The sequence below is a fragment of the Lepus europaeus genome, chromosome 18 (genome assembly GCF_033115175.1).
Source record: "Lepus europaeus isolate LE1 chromosome 18, mLepTim1.pri, whole genome shotgun sequence".
Taxonomy (NCBI): Eukaryota; Metazoa; Chordata; class Mammalia; order Lagomorpha; family Leporidae; genus Lepus; species Lepus europaeus.
Window position 1 is genome coordinate 39,018,400 of NC_084844.1, and position 15,586 is coordinate 39,033,985.

General features: G+C 40.5%; 1 protein-coding gene across 2 annotated transcripts in view; it reads left to right on the forward strand.

The window, feature by feature from the left end:
- The window catches only part of CCT6B (chaperonin containing TCP1 subunit 6B), a 42,573-nt gene extending 27,221 nt beyond the window's left edge, over positions 1–15,352 (forward strand). For both annotated transcript variants that reach the window (XM_062216392.1, XM_062216393.1), the window contains 7 exons: positions 321–403; positions 2,222–2,318; positions 2,681–2,828; positions 11,130–11,263; positions 12,468–12,570; positions 14,693–14,765; positions 15,268–15,352. In XM_062216392.1, coding sequence (XP_062072376.1) covers positions 321–403; positions 2,222–2,318; positions 2,681–2,828; positions 11,130–11,263; positions 12,468–12,570; positions 14,693–14,765; positions 15,268–15,340 — 711 coding nt within the window. In that variant the 3' untranslated portion in view covers positions 15,341–15,352. The remainder of the gene's footprint in view (positions 1–320; positions 404–2,221; positions 2,319–2,680; positions 2,829–11,129; positions 11,264–12,467; positions 12,571–14,692; positions 14,766–15,267) is intronic.
- The last annotated feature ends 234 nt before the right edge of the window (positions 15,353–15,586 follow it).

Genomic DNA, 15,586 nt, shown 5'->3' on the forward strand with positions numbered 1-15,586 from the left:
GGAAGCCTGCATCCCATACCCAAATGCCTGGGATCAAGTCCCGTTTCCACTTCCTCCAGCTTGCTGCTAATGTGCACCCTGACAGGCAGAGGCAGCAGATGATGACAAAAGTACCTGGGTCCCTGTCACTCATGCGGGAGACTTGAGCGGGGTTCCAGGCTCCTGGCTTCAGTCTGGCTCTTAACAGCATTTGGGGAGTGGACCAGCAGATGGAAAGTAAATCTCTCTGTCTCTCTTTCAAATAAATAAGTAAACTGAAACACTGAAAAAGTGAACATGTTTTTAAAATGTTTGTGACTTTTATATTAATTTGATTATAGGGAATTGATCCATTTTCCTTAGATACTCTTGCAAAACATGGAATAGTAGCTCTCCGCAGAGCAAAAAGAAGAAATATGGAAAGGTAAACTTTCAGATAATTATGTATTTTCAGATTTTTAAATATTAAATTTTATTTAAGGTATACAAATTTCATGTATTTTATGTATACAGATTTAGGAACATTGTGATACTTCCCACCCTACCCTCCTTCTCACCTACACTCCCGCCCTTCCTCCTCCTCCCTCTCCTAGCCCCTCTAAATCTTTTAACAGATTAAATTGAAATCATCCCAAATAGTCCTTTTGGCTTATACATAAACATTGCAGAGTAAAATAGTAGCATACACATTCCAAGTTTAGTTCTTAATTTCAGCAAAAGTTCAACTGTTGAAAGACCAAGGTTGTAAGAATGGGCATTCAGCTATTTCAGATGTCTGTGTCCCATCTCTGAGTGTTGGGTTAGATTCCCGGTTCTGGCTCCAGCTCCAGCTTCCCACCAAAGCAGACTTGGAGGCAGCAATGACAGCTCCAGTAACTGGATTCCTGCCTTCCATGTACGAGAAGTGGATTGCATTCCTGGCTCCTTGCTACACCCTGGCCAAGCCCAGACCGTTGCAGACATTTGGAGAGTGAACCCGTAGATAGAAGGAGCTCTTGTCTATCTATCTGCCTCTCAAAAACAAACAAACAAAAAACAAAAAAACAAAGCAAAGCAAAACAAAACAAAAAACCCAAGGTTAACCTACTTCAGAACTTTGTTAAACTACAAGGAAGATTTTCATCTTTTTAAAACATTAAAAAAAAAAAAAGATTATTTAGGGGCTGGCCTGAAGTACCAGCATCCTATATGGGCACCGGTTCAAGACCCAGCTGCTCTACTTCCAATCCAGCTCTCTGCTGTGGCCTGGGAAAGCACTAGAGGATGGCCCAAGAACTTGGGCCCCTGCACCCACATGGGAGATCTGGAAGAAGCTCCTGGCTCCTGGCTTCAGATTGGCACAGCTTTGGCCATTGCATCCATCTGGGAGAGTGAACCAGAGAATGGAAGACCCCCCCCCCCCTTTCTCTCTCTCTCTGTAACTCTTTCAAATAAATAAGTAAATATTTTAAAAAGATAGAAAAGATTATTTATTTGAAAAGCAGTTTGGCAAAGTATGTGATGGCTGGGGCTGGGCTAGTCTGATGCCAGGAGCCAGGTAGTTCACCCAGATCTCCAACATGAGGGCAAGAAGAGCCCACGTATTTAGGCCACCATCTGCTGCTTTCCCAGGTGCATTAGCAAGGAGTTGGATCAGGAGAGGAGCAGCAGGGACTCAAACTGGCACGCCGAGATGGGGATGCCCGGTGTCACAAGCAGTGGCTTAACCTGCTGTGCCACAATGTTGGCCCCTAAAACAGATTCCTAAAACAATACAACACCACATGATCTCACTCATAGGTCAAATCTAAGACGTTGAGCTCAGAAGTGGGTAGGAGAAAGGTGACTAACAGGGACTGCTGTGGTGGGGGTTGAGGCATTGGGGAGATGTTGGTTAAAGCAAAAATGAATTTCAAGTAGGAGGAATAAGTTCAAGAAATGTATTGTGTAACATGATGACTATAATGAACATATTGTATTAACAAAATGCAAAGAGAATAGATTTTATGTGTTCTTACGCCAAAAATGCTAACGGCGTGAGGTAATGCATGTTAATTATCTCGACTTAGTTATTCTGCAATGTGTATATATATTTTAAGATATATTATACATGATAAATATATACAATTTGCCAATTAAAAAATTAAAAACCTGCCAAAACGAGTGTAAAGCAGTAGCAATACAGTCCTTTGTGCTAGATATCTTTTTCTCATTAGCCTTTATGTTTTCTGTAACCCAAGTTTATGGTGACATGTCATTTCAGACTGTCTCTTGCTTGTGGTGGAATAGCTGTGAATTCTCTGGAAGACCTCAGTGTAGACTGCTTGGGCCATGCTGGTCTTGTATATGAGCACACATTAGTGAGTACTTCTGCGAACAGTGGTTATAAAGGAACCCTAGGCTTCTTTTTTGATAACCAACCAACCAAAAAAAAAAAAAAATCACAAGACCCACTAAGCTTTTAATTCATGTTTTCCATTTTGAGGTCTTATCCTCAGGACACATTTTATAGTTTATTTACCTGAATGTTTGCTAAGAGTTCAAGTATAAATTTACCACTTTACACATACCTTTAGTCATGTTTGATTAGAAAGAAAAATCTTCACTTGAAGATTGGATTCTAATATATTCTATATATTGGACTCTAATATATTCTAAAATAAACTAAGTCTTGATTTTCAGGAAATTGAATATTAAGGTTATATCTTGTATTATCCTTTAGGGTGAAGAAAAGTTTACTTTTATTGAGGACTGTATTAACCCTCGCTCGGTCACCCTGTTGGTCAAAGGCCCAAATAAGCACACCCTCACACAAACCAAGGATGCTATAAGAGATGGACTTCGTGCCATCAAAAACGCCATTGAAGATGGTAAGCTCTTTATTTGTGATGGATATGAACCTCAGATATTTAAAGACATTTAAGCAAGATTGATTTATATATTTATTCAAAAGGCAGAGTAACAGAAAGGGAGAGACAGAGAGAAAGATCGGCCATCCATTGGTTTATTTCTCAAATGCCCACAATAGTTTGGGCTAGATCAGGCCAAAGTCAGAAGCCAGGTAGTTCATCTGGGTTTTTCCAGTGGGTGGCAGGAACCCACGTATTTGGCCTGAGAAAAGCAGTGAAAGATGGTACAAGTGTTTGGGCCCCTGCCACCCATGTGCAAGACCCAGATGAAGCTCCTGGTTTCTGGCTTTGGCCTGGCCCAGTCCTGGCCATTGTGGCCGCCTAGGGCATGAAGTAGTGGATGGAAGGTCTCTCTCTCTCTGTCTCTCCCTCTCTTTTAAATAAATGAATGAATGAATGAATGAATATTTTTTTAAAGAGCCATGTATTCTTTTACACAGTGTAATTGTTTAGAAATTCATTGATGTTAGTGTATCTATCATTAGTTGATTCTGTTTTATTGCTAAGTAGTATCCCATTATGTGAATATCCTATAACTTATCATTATCCTATTGATGGATATTTGATTATTTGGAGTTCTTGGCTATTACAAATAAAGCTGCTATGAATATTTGGGTATATGTTTTTTTGTGGACATACGCTTTCATTTCTTTTGGGTAAATGCCTAGGAATAAAATGGCTATGGCAAATGTATATTTAACTTTTTAGCAGCTGCCAAACTGTTTTATTAACTACTATTTCACACCCATCAGCCATGTGAGAGAGTTGAAGTTGTTTTGAATCTTCCTCAATACCCGACATGAGCAGTCATTTCCATTTTAGCCTTTTAAAAATTAAATAAACACACACTTGGTTTTAATTTGGCTTTTCCTAATGATTACTGATAATGAGCATTTTCTCATATGATATTTACTATTCAAACATCTTAGGTGAAGTTTCTGTTCAAATTTTATGCCCTCTTCAAAAATTGATTTATTTGTTTTCTTGTTGTTGAGTTTGAGAGGTTTTTATATATTCTCCATGTAGGTGTTTTATCAAATAAATGATGTGCACTTTTTTCTCATCTGTGGCCTATTTCATTATTTTCTTAACAGTATCTTTCAAGGAGGAGTTCATAATTTTTTTTTTTTCAATTTCTACAAAGGTTTATTGCTGCAATAGATTTGTAAAAGGTGCTAAAACTCATTTGTCTTCCAGTAGAAAAGGGACAGACCTGTCCCAGGGCCCAGGCAGATGTCCCCCCCCCCCCAGGAGGTCACCTGCCTCCACTTTGGCACCTGGCCCCCGTGGGGACAGCCGGGCAGGGCCACGGGGGGAGTGGCCGGCTCAGTGCAGGCTGATATCAGTTTAGGCTGGAGAGCAGGCCCGGGGGCAGGATCGGGGAGCTGCAGGCACCACACCCTCCGCCGGAGTTCATAATTTTTTTTAAAATTTATATATTTTTCTGAAAGTCAGAGTTACAGAGAAAAAGGGAAAGACACAGAGATCTTCCATCCTGTGGTTCACTCCCCAGATGGCTGCAGGGGCCCAAGCACTTGGGCCATCTTTCTGCTGCTTTTCCCAGGCTGTTAGCAGGGTCCTGGATCAGAAGCGGAGCAGCCAGGACATGAGCTGTGCCCATCATATGGGTTGCTGGAATTGCAGGCGGTGGCTTTACCCACTATGCCACAATGCTGGCCCCCATAAGCTCTTCATTTTGATGAAGTATACTTTATCAAATTTTTATTATGCTTTTGGTGTGGCATATTAAAAATATTTTACCTAACATAAGGTCACAAAGATTTTGTATTTTTTCTTCCAGAAGTATTGTAGCCTTAGGTTTCACATTTAGGTCTATAACTTATTTTAAAATAATGTTTGTATATGGTACAGGTATGGATCTAGATTATTTTTATTGCATAGAGATATAAAACTGTTTCAGTCCTTTTAGTTGAAAAGACAATCTTTTTTTTTTTCCAAAGATTTATTTTATTTATTTTAAAGACAGAGTTACAGAGAGAGGTAGAGACAGAGATAGAGGTCTTCCATCCACTGGTTCACTCCCCAGATGGCCGCGACGGCTGGAGCTGCGCTGATCCAAAGCCAGGAACCAGGAGCTTTTTCTGGGTCTCCCACGTGGGTACAGGGGCCCAAGTTCTTGGGCCATCCTCTACTGCTTTCCCAGGCCATGGCAGAGAGCTGGATTGGAAGAGGAGCGGCCGGGACTAGAACCAGCACCCATCTGGGATGCTGGCACTTCAGGCCAGGGTGTTAACCCTCTGCGCCATAGTGCTGGCCTCGAAAAGACAATCCTTTTACCATTGAGTTGCCTTCGTGTTTTTACAAAAAGTCAATTGTTCATATATGAATGGTTCTATTTCTGTTCTTATTCTGTTCCATTGATCTATTTGTCTAAATGTTAATATCATAGTGTTTTGATTACTATTTTTTTTTTAAAGATTGTAATTTATTTGAAAGGTAGAGTTACAGAGAGAGAGGGAGAGACAGAGAGAAAGTTCTTTCATCTGCTGGTTCACTCCCCAGATGCCTGCAATGGCCAGATCTGGGCCAGTCTGAAGCCAGGAGCCAGGAGCTTCTTTCAGGTCTCCCACACAGGTGCAGGGGCCCAAACACTTGGGCTATTTTCTACTGCTTTCCCAGGCCATGGCAGAGAGCTGGATCTGAAGAGGAGCAGCTGGGATATGAACTGGTGCCCATATGGGATGCCAGCACCACAGGCAGAGGCTTATCCTACTATACCACAACATCGCTCCCCTACTATAGCTTTATTATAAAACTTAAATGAATAATGTTAATGCTCACCTTTTTTTTCAGGTTTTTAGGTTATTTGAGTACTTTGCATTTCCATATTAATTTTAGAATCAGCTTGTCAATTTCTACTAAAAAGAGCTAGAATTTTGATTAGAATTTAATTTTTATAGATCATTTTTGTGGAAAATTGGTATCTTAATATTGAGTCTTCAAACTCATGAACATAATATCTCTCTCCATTTACTTGAGCTTCCCTGAATTTTATCTCAGCAATAGTTTGTGCTTTGTAGTATTTGAGTATCACACATTTTCTCAGATTTATTCCTATATAATCCATATAATTTGATGCTACTGAATATGGTATTTTTATAATTTCAATTTCTGATTGTTACAGAGATATATCATTTGTGTGTTTTGATATTCTACAATATTGCTAAACTCACTAGTTCTACTAGCTTTGCAAAATAAATTTCATTGAATTTTCTATATAAATGATCATGCTCTATTATTTTGCTCCATTATCTAGATTAGTTATAGTTTCTAAAATCTGGCTGAAGAAGTTCTCCCCTGTGCCTAATTTGCTGAGAGTTTTGTTTGTTTAGATCAAGAATAGATGTTGGATTTTTGTCACGTGTTTTTTCTGCATCTACTGAGATGATTTGTTAGCTTCTTTTTAAAATGTTTATGTATTTATTTGAGAGGCAGATGCACACACACATGAGCTCCTACTGTCTACCCCCTTTCCAGATGCCCAAGCCAGGGCTCACGTGTGGGCGGCAGGAACCCAACTATCTGAGTCCTTGATGCTGCTTCCCGGGGTCTGCATCAGCAGGAAGCTGGAGTCCTGGGCTGGGGCTGGGGCTGGGGCTGGGGCTGGGCACTGAATCGAGGCCCCAGCCAGGCCTTAGCTGCCAGGCCAGACGCTCACCCTGCCTGTTTAGGTTCTCACTGTGCTGAGTTACCCCGACTGCGCAAATGCTCAACCAACTTCACATTGATGGAATAAACCCTAGTTAGTTATGATACACTTTACTCTCTTAAATAAGTGGATTATGTTTTCAAATTATTTTAAAATTGTGATAAAATACGCGTAACGTCAGAGTTTGAGTTTTCAAGTACACAGTTCAGTGGCAGTAGCTGCATTCATGTTGTTGTGTGACCATCACCACTATCCTTCCAAAGAACATTTTTCAGCTTGCTAGACTTAACTGTATACCATTGAACAGTGACGGCCCGCTCCTTGCTCCTCTGTCCCCTGTAGCCACTATTATGCTTTCTGTCTCTGTGGCTGTGACTACTCTATGTACCTCATATGAGTGCAATCATACGGTATATTTTGTATGTGTCTGGCTTATTTTACTTAGCATAATGTCAGAAAGCATCCATGTTGTAGTGTTGACCAAAATTTTCTTTTTATGGCTGAATAGTAGTTAATGGGGGTACTTCAAAAAGCTCATGGAAAATGAAATGTAAAGATAAGTTAATTTGGAGGCAAAAAAATTGAAATCAATGCATAATTTTTTCACAATGTACATTTTCTGCAAACTTTTTGAAGATCCCTCAAATTGTATATATAAATCATATTTTATTTTATCTTCATCTATTGATGGAAACTTATCTTTGGCTATTGCAGATAATGTTGCTAAGTGTATTTTTTAATATATTGGTGTACTTGATGAGCTAAAATTCTGTTAAGAATTTTTATATCTATTTATAAGTGAAATTGGTTTCTATATACTTTTTTTTTTTTTTAAAGATTTTACTTATTTGAAAGAGTTAGAGAGAGAGGTAGAGCCAGAGAGAGAGACAGGTCTTCCATTCTGCTGGTTCATTCCCCAAATGGCAGCAACAGTCAGAGCTGAGCTGGTCTAAAGCCAGGAGCCAGGAGCTTCTTCCAGGTCTCCCACGTCGGTGCAGGGACCCAAGGAGTTGGGCCATCTTCTACTGCTTTCCCAGGCCATAGCAGAGAGCTGGATTGGAAGTGGAGCAGCCAGGACTCAAACTGGTGTCCATATGGGATGCTGGCACTTTAGGCTGGGGTTTCACCCCCTAGTCCACAGCTCTGGCCCCATGTTTATATGCTTTTTAAAAGAATGCTTTTATCCTTTTTGGTGTTAGAGTGATGTTGTCCTTATAGAATGAGTTAGAAAGCCTTTGTCCTATTCAGTCTTTTTAAGGTGTTCAATTGTCAGTAAAACCATCTGAGCCTGGAGTTTTCTTTGTGGGAAGGCTTTTTAACTACAAATTCAATCTCTTTAATAGCTATAGGGCTATTCAGGTTTAGTAGTAGTTTGTATTTTTCAAGAATTTGTCCAGTTCACCCAAGTTAGAATCATTAAACTATTGCTCATGAGCTAAAACTAGTTTCCTATCTGGTTTTGGTAAATACACTTTTATTGCAACACAGTCATATCCATTTTTTAATGTATTATCTGTGGCCATTTTTGTGCTACAGTAGAAGAGATGAAGGGTTGTAAAAGAAATGGTATGGTCCACAGAATCTAAAATGATTTTTAAAAGTTTGATTATTTCTTTATTTGAAAGGCAGAGTGATGTGGAAGGGGGTGGTGAAGAAGAGAGATTTCCATCCAGTAGAACAGCCAGGGCTGGATCAGGCTGAAGTCAGGAGCAAGGAACTCCATCTGGGTTTCCCACATGGGTAGCAGGAACTTAAGCACTTGGGCCATGATCTGCTGCCCGCCAGGGTGCACATTCGCAGGAAGCTGGATTGGGAGCAGAGGCAGGATTTGATCTCAGGTAGTCTGATACGTGATGCAGGTGCCCAAGCAATGGCATAACACACTGTACCACAGTCCCTGTCCCTAAAATACTGATTAACTGTCCATTTGCAGAGAATTTTCCAACCTCTAATAGAAGTTTTTATATTTTTACATAAAGTTGCTCATAATATTCCTTTATTATTCTTAGTAGCTGTAGAATCTGTTGTGATGTCACTTCTTATTTCTGAAGTTTGTTACTTTTATTTCATTAATTTCCCCTCTGGTCTTTACTATTTCCTTTCTTCTACTTACATCAGGTTTCTTTTTTTATAGAAAGCTTTTATTTAATAAATATAAATTTCATAAGTACAACTTTTAGATTACATTGGGTTTCATTTGCTCTTCCTTGTCTGGTTTCTTAAGGTGGAAGCCGAGTTCACTGGTTTGATAACTTTATTTTTTTCTAATCTAGATTCTACATTTCTGTTTAGGGGCAGGAGTTTGGCCTAGCAGTTGAGATACCACGTCCTGTATTGGAGTGCCTGGCTTCAATTCCTGGCTCCAGCTCCCAGTTTCAGCTTCTTGCCCATGCAGACCCTGGGAGACAGTGGTGATGGCTCAGACAGCTGGGTTCATGCCACCCACACAGGAGACCTGAATTGAGTTCCTGGCTGCAGGTTTCACCCTGGCACAGTGCTGGTCGTTATGGGGGTGTAGTTGGGAGTGAACCTCTGGATGGGAGATCTCTCAAATAAAAAAAAAAACTTAAATAACATTTAAAAAATGACTGCCAATTCTTTAAAATAAATAAATAAATAAACAAAGTTCTCTTCAAAAGTAGCAGCCCACAGATTTTCACAGGGGAATGGGATCAAGGAAATTTGCAGTTACTTGCAATCTCTTTCTGAAGTTGGTTGATAGGTTCAAGAGTATATTTGTCTATTTGTACATTTTTACCTTATGTGTATAAATATAAGGATACACCAAAAAGTTCATGGAAAAGTGAATAAAAAGGTAAGTTGATTTTGTTGTAAAGAATTTGAAATCTGTGCATACAAGAGATCTTCAAAAAGTTCATGGAGAATATTATGAAAAAAACTGTGTATGTATTTCAAAATTATTTTCCATCAAAATAAATTTGTTTTAATTCAATTTTCTGTGAACTTTTTGAAGTGCCCTTATATTCTTTGAGTGTGTTCCAAATTTAAAAGAAATGTATTCATCTATTTATTCTAATTCTCTTAAAACTAATTTTATTTGAAAAGCAGAGAGAGGGAGATGGAGGGAAGGAGGGAAAGAGGGAGAGAGGGAGAGAGGGAGAGAGAAAACCAGACAGATACTGAGTGAGATCTCCCATTCACTGGTTTGTTCTTCAAATGTCTGGAACAGCCAACACTGGGCCAGGCCAAGTCAGAAGCCTTGAACTGAATATGGGTCTCCCACATGGGTGGCAAGAACCCAGGTATGTGAGCCTTCATCTGCTACCTCCTGGGTCTGCATTATTAGGAAACTGGTATGGAGAGCAGAGCCGGACTTGAACCCAGGTACTCTAAAATGGAATGTGGGTGCCCAAAGCAGTGGCTTAACTGCTTGAGCAAAACACTAGACTCAACAAGGAGCCTTTTAAAAAGTGCAAATAGGACATAATGATGTAATTATCTTGTGGGTAAACAATGATTTGAATAATTTTGTTGTGAAATGAGGTGGAGGAAGAGTGAAATATTTTAAAAAATGATATGATAAAAGGAGTGATTACTTTTATATTATTTTGTTTTAAACATGGTTGATTCTAAAGCAAGTCAGCAATGATTCAAATAAGAGTCATACACTTTATAAAGTCATGCAAGCAGATGTGAAAGTTGTGTGCTTTTGTGAAAAATATTGGGTTTAATCAAAACTCTGGCCTAGGGGCTCGCGCCATGGCGCAGGAGGTTAATCCTCTGCCTGCAGTGTCGGCATCCCACATGGGCGCTGGTTCTACTCTTGGCTGCTCCTCTTCCAATCCAGCTCTCTGCTGTGGCCTGGCAGAACAGTGGAAGATGGCCCAAGTCTTGGGCCCCTGCACCCACGTGGGAGACTGGGAAGAAGCTCCTGGCTCCTGGCTTCGGATCGGCGCAGCTCCGGCCATTGCGGCCATTTGGAGAGTGAACCAACGGATGGAAGACCTTTCTGTTTCTCCCTCTCACTGTCTGTAACTCTACCTCTCAAATAAATAAATAAAATCTTTAAAATACAAAAAAAAAAAAAAACAACAACAAAACTTTGGCCTTATAATAACAAGACCACCCAGATTTTTGTCTTAAGTAGTTCTGCTCCAACACAGAAAACAAATACTCATTGAGTCCTAAGTATTCCATACCAAAAACTGGGGGCAAACTGTAATAGCCTAAAAGTTTTTCAAATCAGTATTGCAGTCAGTTAGCTGCCACTATAAGTTATAAATAACCACCTTTTAAATGTAGTCATAGAAAACTAACATAAAGTAACATGAAGAAACGTCTAGTCTCATTTGCCAGGGTAATAAGCTATTTGTGGCCAGTCAGCTGCACCGTACTTCGTGATTTAACTTCAGCATGCCTCCTATGCTCCGTAAGACAACTGAGTCGTTACTGAGCTGTGCCTTTGATTTGATTTTGAATACATTTCAATATGTTATAGAACTAGGCAAGATAATAGAACACACTTGAATGGTTAATTGCTTTTCTGTTTTTTTTTTTTTTTTTCTTTCCCTGTATGGCACGTCTTGCCAATCTTTTTTTTTTTCTTTTTTTTTTTTTTTTTCTTGCAATAGGCTGTGTGGTTCCGGGGGCAGGTGCAGCTGAAGTGGCAATAGCTGAAGCCCTTATTAAGTATAAGAGCAAAATAAGAGGAGGAGCTCGTCTTGGAGTGCAAGCTTTTGCTGATGCCTTACTAATTATTCCCAAGGTACAACTATCCTAATGGCCAGATAACAACTGGTTAGGCAGCAAGGTGTTTAATTACAAAGTGTTTGCATTATGTAACAACAGAGTAGACAGCCAGATGTTCATTCACATTTCCTCACACAGTTTTCTTTTTAGACATTTTACAACTATAGCAGGGACATTTTTGGGATAACAGCTCAGAATCCTTTCAGAAGTTTTTTATGAAACAGCCAAATTACCCCTTAAGGTCCTTTTCTGAGCTTGAAATGTTTAGGACTTAAAATTTAATTAGATTTTAGGCTAGATCTTCATTTTGTTGGTGGTATCCAAAGTGTAACCACTTTAAATTGTGGAAAGGGAGGACTTTAGGCTGTTCAGTATTCCCAAATACTGCCAGTTTGCAGTTGTCATTGTTGTTATAACTCCCAGAAAAAGAGAGAAATCAGATTTTTTTCCATGTGATGACAGAAGGATAGAGAACTATCTTTTCCTGAACTTGGCTGTGAACCGCTTAGAAACACAGAAAACCATTTCTAATATGCTATTACCATGAATTAAAACCTCACTGACAATTCAGCAAAGACCCTTTGATATTTGCAATTAAAGTTATTCACAGCTTGTGGGCTGTTTGTGAGGCAGATATCTAATATCTATTTTATCTTTCCTCAAAGCAGCAACACCGGTAGTAAGTACTGACCATGTTGCGGACCTACATTGGTGGCGCTGGTATCCACTGGTGGTACCTTTCTCTCTCCCCCTCAGCTGGTGGTTTGGGAGTACTCGCAGAGGAGCGGGGCTGGGAGTGCAGGTGCCTCCACCCCTGCTGCCGCAGGAGGGGCACGAAGGGCTGCAAATAGGGCAGCTTTCTTTAGTAGGGGCCTAGGAAAAGCTGGAAGACACGAGGCTGGCAATGATAGAAGAAGCAAAGAAGCTATCCTTTTGTAGGAAGCGGAATTGATGTGGTGGGGGAGGGGAACTCTGATGTCCTCAGAATTTGGTGTGGTGAGCATAGGGGAAATATTGAAGGAACTACGGGAACTACTAGAAAGCAAAGATGATAATTTGATGTAGATTAAACGTGAAATTCTTCAAAAGGATACGGCAACTGCATTATAGATGTATTTTCCGCAAGACTAAAGAGTAGTGCCTTATTTTTATGTTTGATATTCAAATACGTATGTGAAGTTATTCCACATACATATGCATTATTATTTTTATTCATGAAGGTTCTTGCTCAGAATTCTGGTTATGACCCGCAGGAAACACTGGTAAAAGTCCAGGCTGAGCACGTAGAATCAAAACAACTTGTTGGCATAGACTTGAATACAGGTGAGTGTGTGAAGAAAAACTGGCCGCTAATAAAGAAACCGGGGATTCTGCAGTGATGCAGGCCTTGGAGTAAGGGGTTGACGGTCTGGGTGACTTAAGTATTTACATTTTGGGTGCCTTTACTCTCACGCTTCTTAAATTAATTTCTTTAAGAAATAGTTACAGAGTGCTTATAATTAGCTTCTTGGGATTCACACAGAACAAAACAGACAAAAATATCTGCCCTTGGGAGCTTACGTTATAGTGGGGGGAGACAGGCAACAAATACCAACCTTAATAAATAAGTTCTTTTGGCATTTGAGAAAGTAACAGATTTGAGAGAGAATGAAACAACAGTAGGAGGGTGATCACAGATAGGAGGGTGGGAGGGGGTTGCAATTGAAGACGTTGGTCAGAGTCGGCCTGGTTGAAAAAGGGGGAGGAAGGGAAGAGGTAGGGACTGGGGAACTGGGGAGTATGTCGTGGATGGGGGAACAGCCCGCGGACAGGCCAGTGTCTTGGGTGTTTGAGGCGAGTGGGCGGGGCGGGGGGGGGGAGTGCTGATAGAGGGTGGGATCTCGCGGGGGCACCTGTGCCGGTCTGGGACTCTGGGTGCTCCTGCAGAGGAGCAGTGAGCCGTCTGGGGCAGCCGTGTGACATGGCCAGCAGGCTCACTGTGGCTGCTGCACACCTTGTGGAGAGGGGTCAGCCGAACAACCAGCAGGTGGAATGGCCGCCAGCTGCGTGGGAAGGCTGTGAGTGAGAGGGCATTAGCACTGTCTCAGGGAAGTCAGTCTGAAATGTCTGTAGTCCTTCTTTTTTTTTTTTTAATTTTTACAGTTTTTTTTTTAACTTTTATGTAATGAATATAAATTTCCAAAGTACAGCTTATGGATTACAATAGCTTCCCCCCCCACCCCATAACTTCCCTCCCACCCGCAACCCTCCCCTCTCCTGCTCCCTCTCCCCTTGCATTCACATCAAGATTCATTTTCAATTCTCTTTATATACAGAAGATCAGTTTGGTATATATTAAGTAAAGATTTCAACAGTTTTCACCCACACAGAAACACAAAGTGTAAAATACTGTTTGAGTACTAGTTATAGCATTAAATCACAATGTACAGCACATTTAGGACAGAGATCCTACTTGAGGAGTAAGTGCACAGTGACTCCTGTTGTTGACTTAACAAATTGACACTCTTGTTTATGGTGTCAGTAATCACCCTAGGCTCTTGTCATGAGTTGCCAAGGCAGTGGAGGCCTTTTGAGTTGACCGACTCTGATCATATTTAGACAAGGTCATAGTCAAAGTGGAAGTTCTCTCCTCCCTTCAGAGAAAGGTACCTCCTTCTTTGATGACCTGTTCTTTCCACTGGGATCTCACTCGCAGAGATCTTTCATATAGGTGTTTTTTTTTTTTTTTTTTTTTTTTGCCACAGTGTCTTGGCTTTCCATGCCTAAAATACTCTCATGGGCTCTTCAGCCAGATCCAAGTGCCTTAAGGGCTGATTCTGAGGCCAGAGTGCTGTTTAGGACATCTGCCATTCTATGAGTTTGCTGTGTATCCCGCTTCCCATGTTGGATCGTTCTCTCCTTTTTTTATTCTCTCAGTATTTGCAGATGTAGTCTTTCAAGTAACACAATCAGTAACTCCAGAAAGAGGCCTAGGCTGGAGATAGAGCCTTGAGAATCATCAGAATATCCATCCATCCATCCACCCATCCATCCATTTACATATACAGATATCTTTATTACACCTCTATAGACAGCTATATACGCATATGGTTTACATTCAGAAGGCTGGATGAGATCCCCTCAGGAGTAAGTATATACAGAGATTGAGCACTGAACCTTTGGGTACTCCAACATGAAGGGTTCAAGGAAGAAAAGGAGTCACGGATGCAAGTAAAGTACCCAAGGAGTGTGCTGTCCTGAAGACACGTGAGGAAGAGTAGTCAGAAGGGTGTGACCCATGGCGTCAAGTGTCACTCGTAGATGAAACCCGACAACTGGCCACTGGATTTAACAACACGGAGGTCACTGATGACCTCGAGTGGTGTGTCAGTTGTTATTAGACTGTACAGTCAACATTAATACAGCATATCAAGGTTGCAGTATTAAGATGGTTTGTATTTTGCAGGTGAACCAATGGTAGCAGAAGATGCAAGGGTTTGGGATAATTATTGTGTGAAAAAGCAACTTCTTCACTCCTGGTAAGTTTGTAGTAATGTAAGAGAAAGACCTTTGGGATATAACTGATAACATTACTATTTTTCTATAGTTATAGAAACCAGCTTCTGTTGTTTTATAGGCTGTTTTATATTTAGTTTAGTTATAGTTTCTTTTACATTTTAGTTTAGTCTCTATTTTATAAATTATAGGAATGGTTGATTTTACTGTTTTTTTGAGGAAGCAAATTTTCTGAAATAGCACCACACACGCCTAGCGGGGAAAAAATCAAATGGTGTGCTTAAAAATAAGTTCAGTTTTGCTGGAATATAAACCAGTCTTCTACTTTATCAGGAAGTGCAATTATAAATTACAATTTGTAATCGCTTTGTCTCAAAGTCACACACCAACATCGCTGCAGAGAAAAGTATCCTTCATTGCTTCAGCTTGTTGGGGGGCGGGGGACAGGAAGTAAGGGAGGGGGGTGGGGGAGGGAGCAGGGGGAGGGCTGGCCGGCTTTACTCATGCTCTCCTCTTTCTCCTTAGCACAGCGATTGCCACCAACATCCTCCTGGTTGATGAGATTATGCGAGCTGGGATGTCTTCTCTCAAAGGGTGAATTCAAAATCAACCCCTCCAGAAGAGGAGATTTAATATACCTTACATCCAATTGCTGCTGTATAGCCTGGGCCAGTCCTAATCTTTGACATAATAAGTGCAGTTAATATCTTTCTGTCCTACCAGTATTAAAAATATTTCATCGCATTATAAAGAACACCAAAATATGTTCACAATAAAGGAATGATAACGGAAATATTTCTCTAACAGTCCTGTTCCCCCACCTTTATTGTACGGTATTACAGTT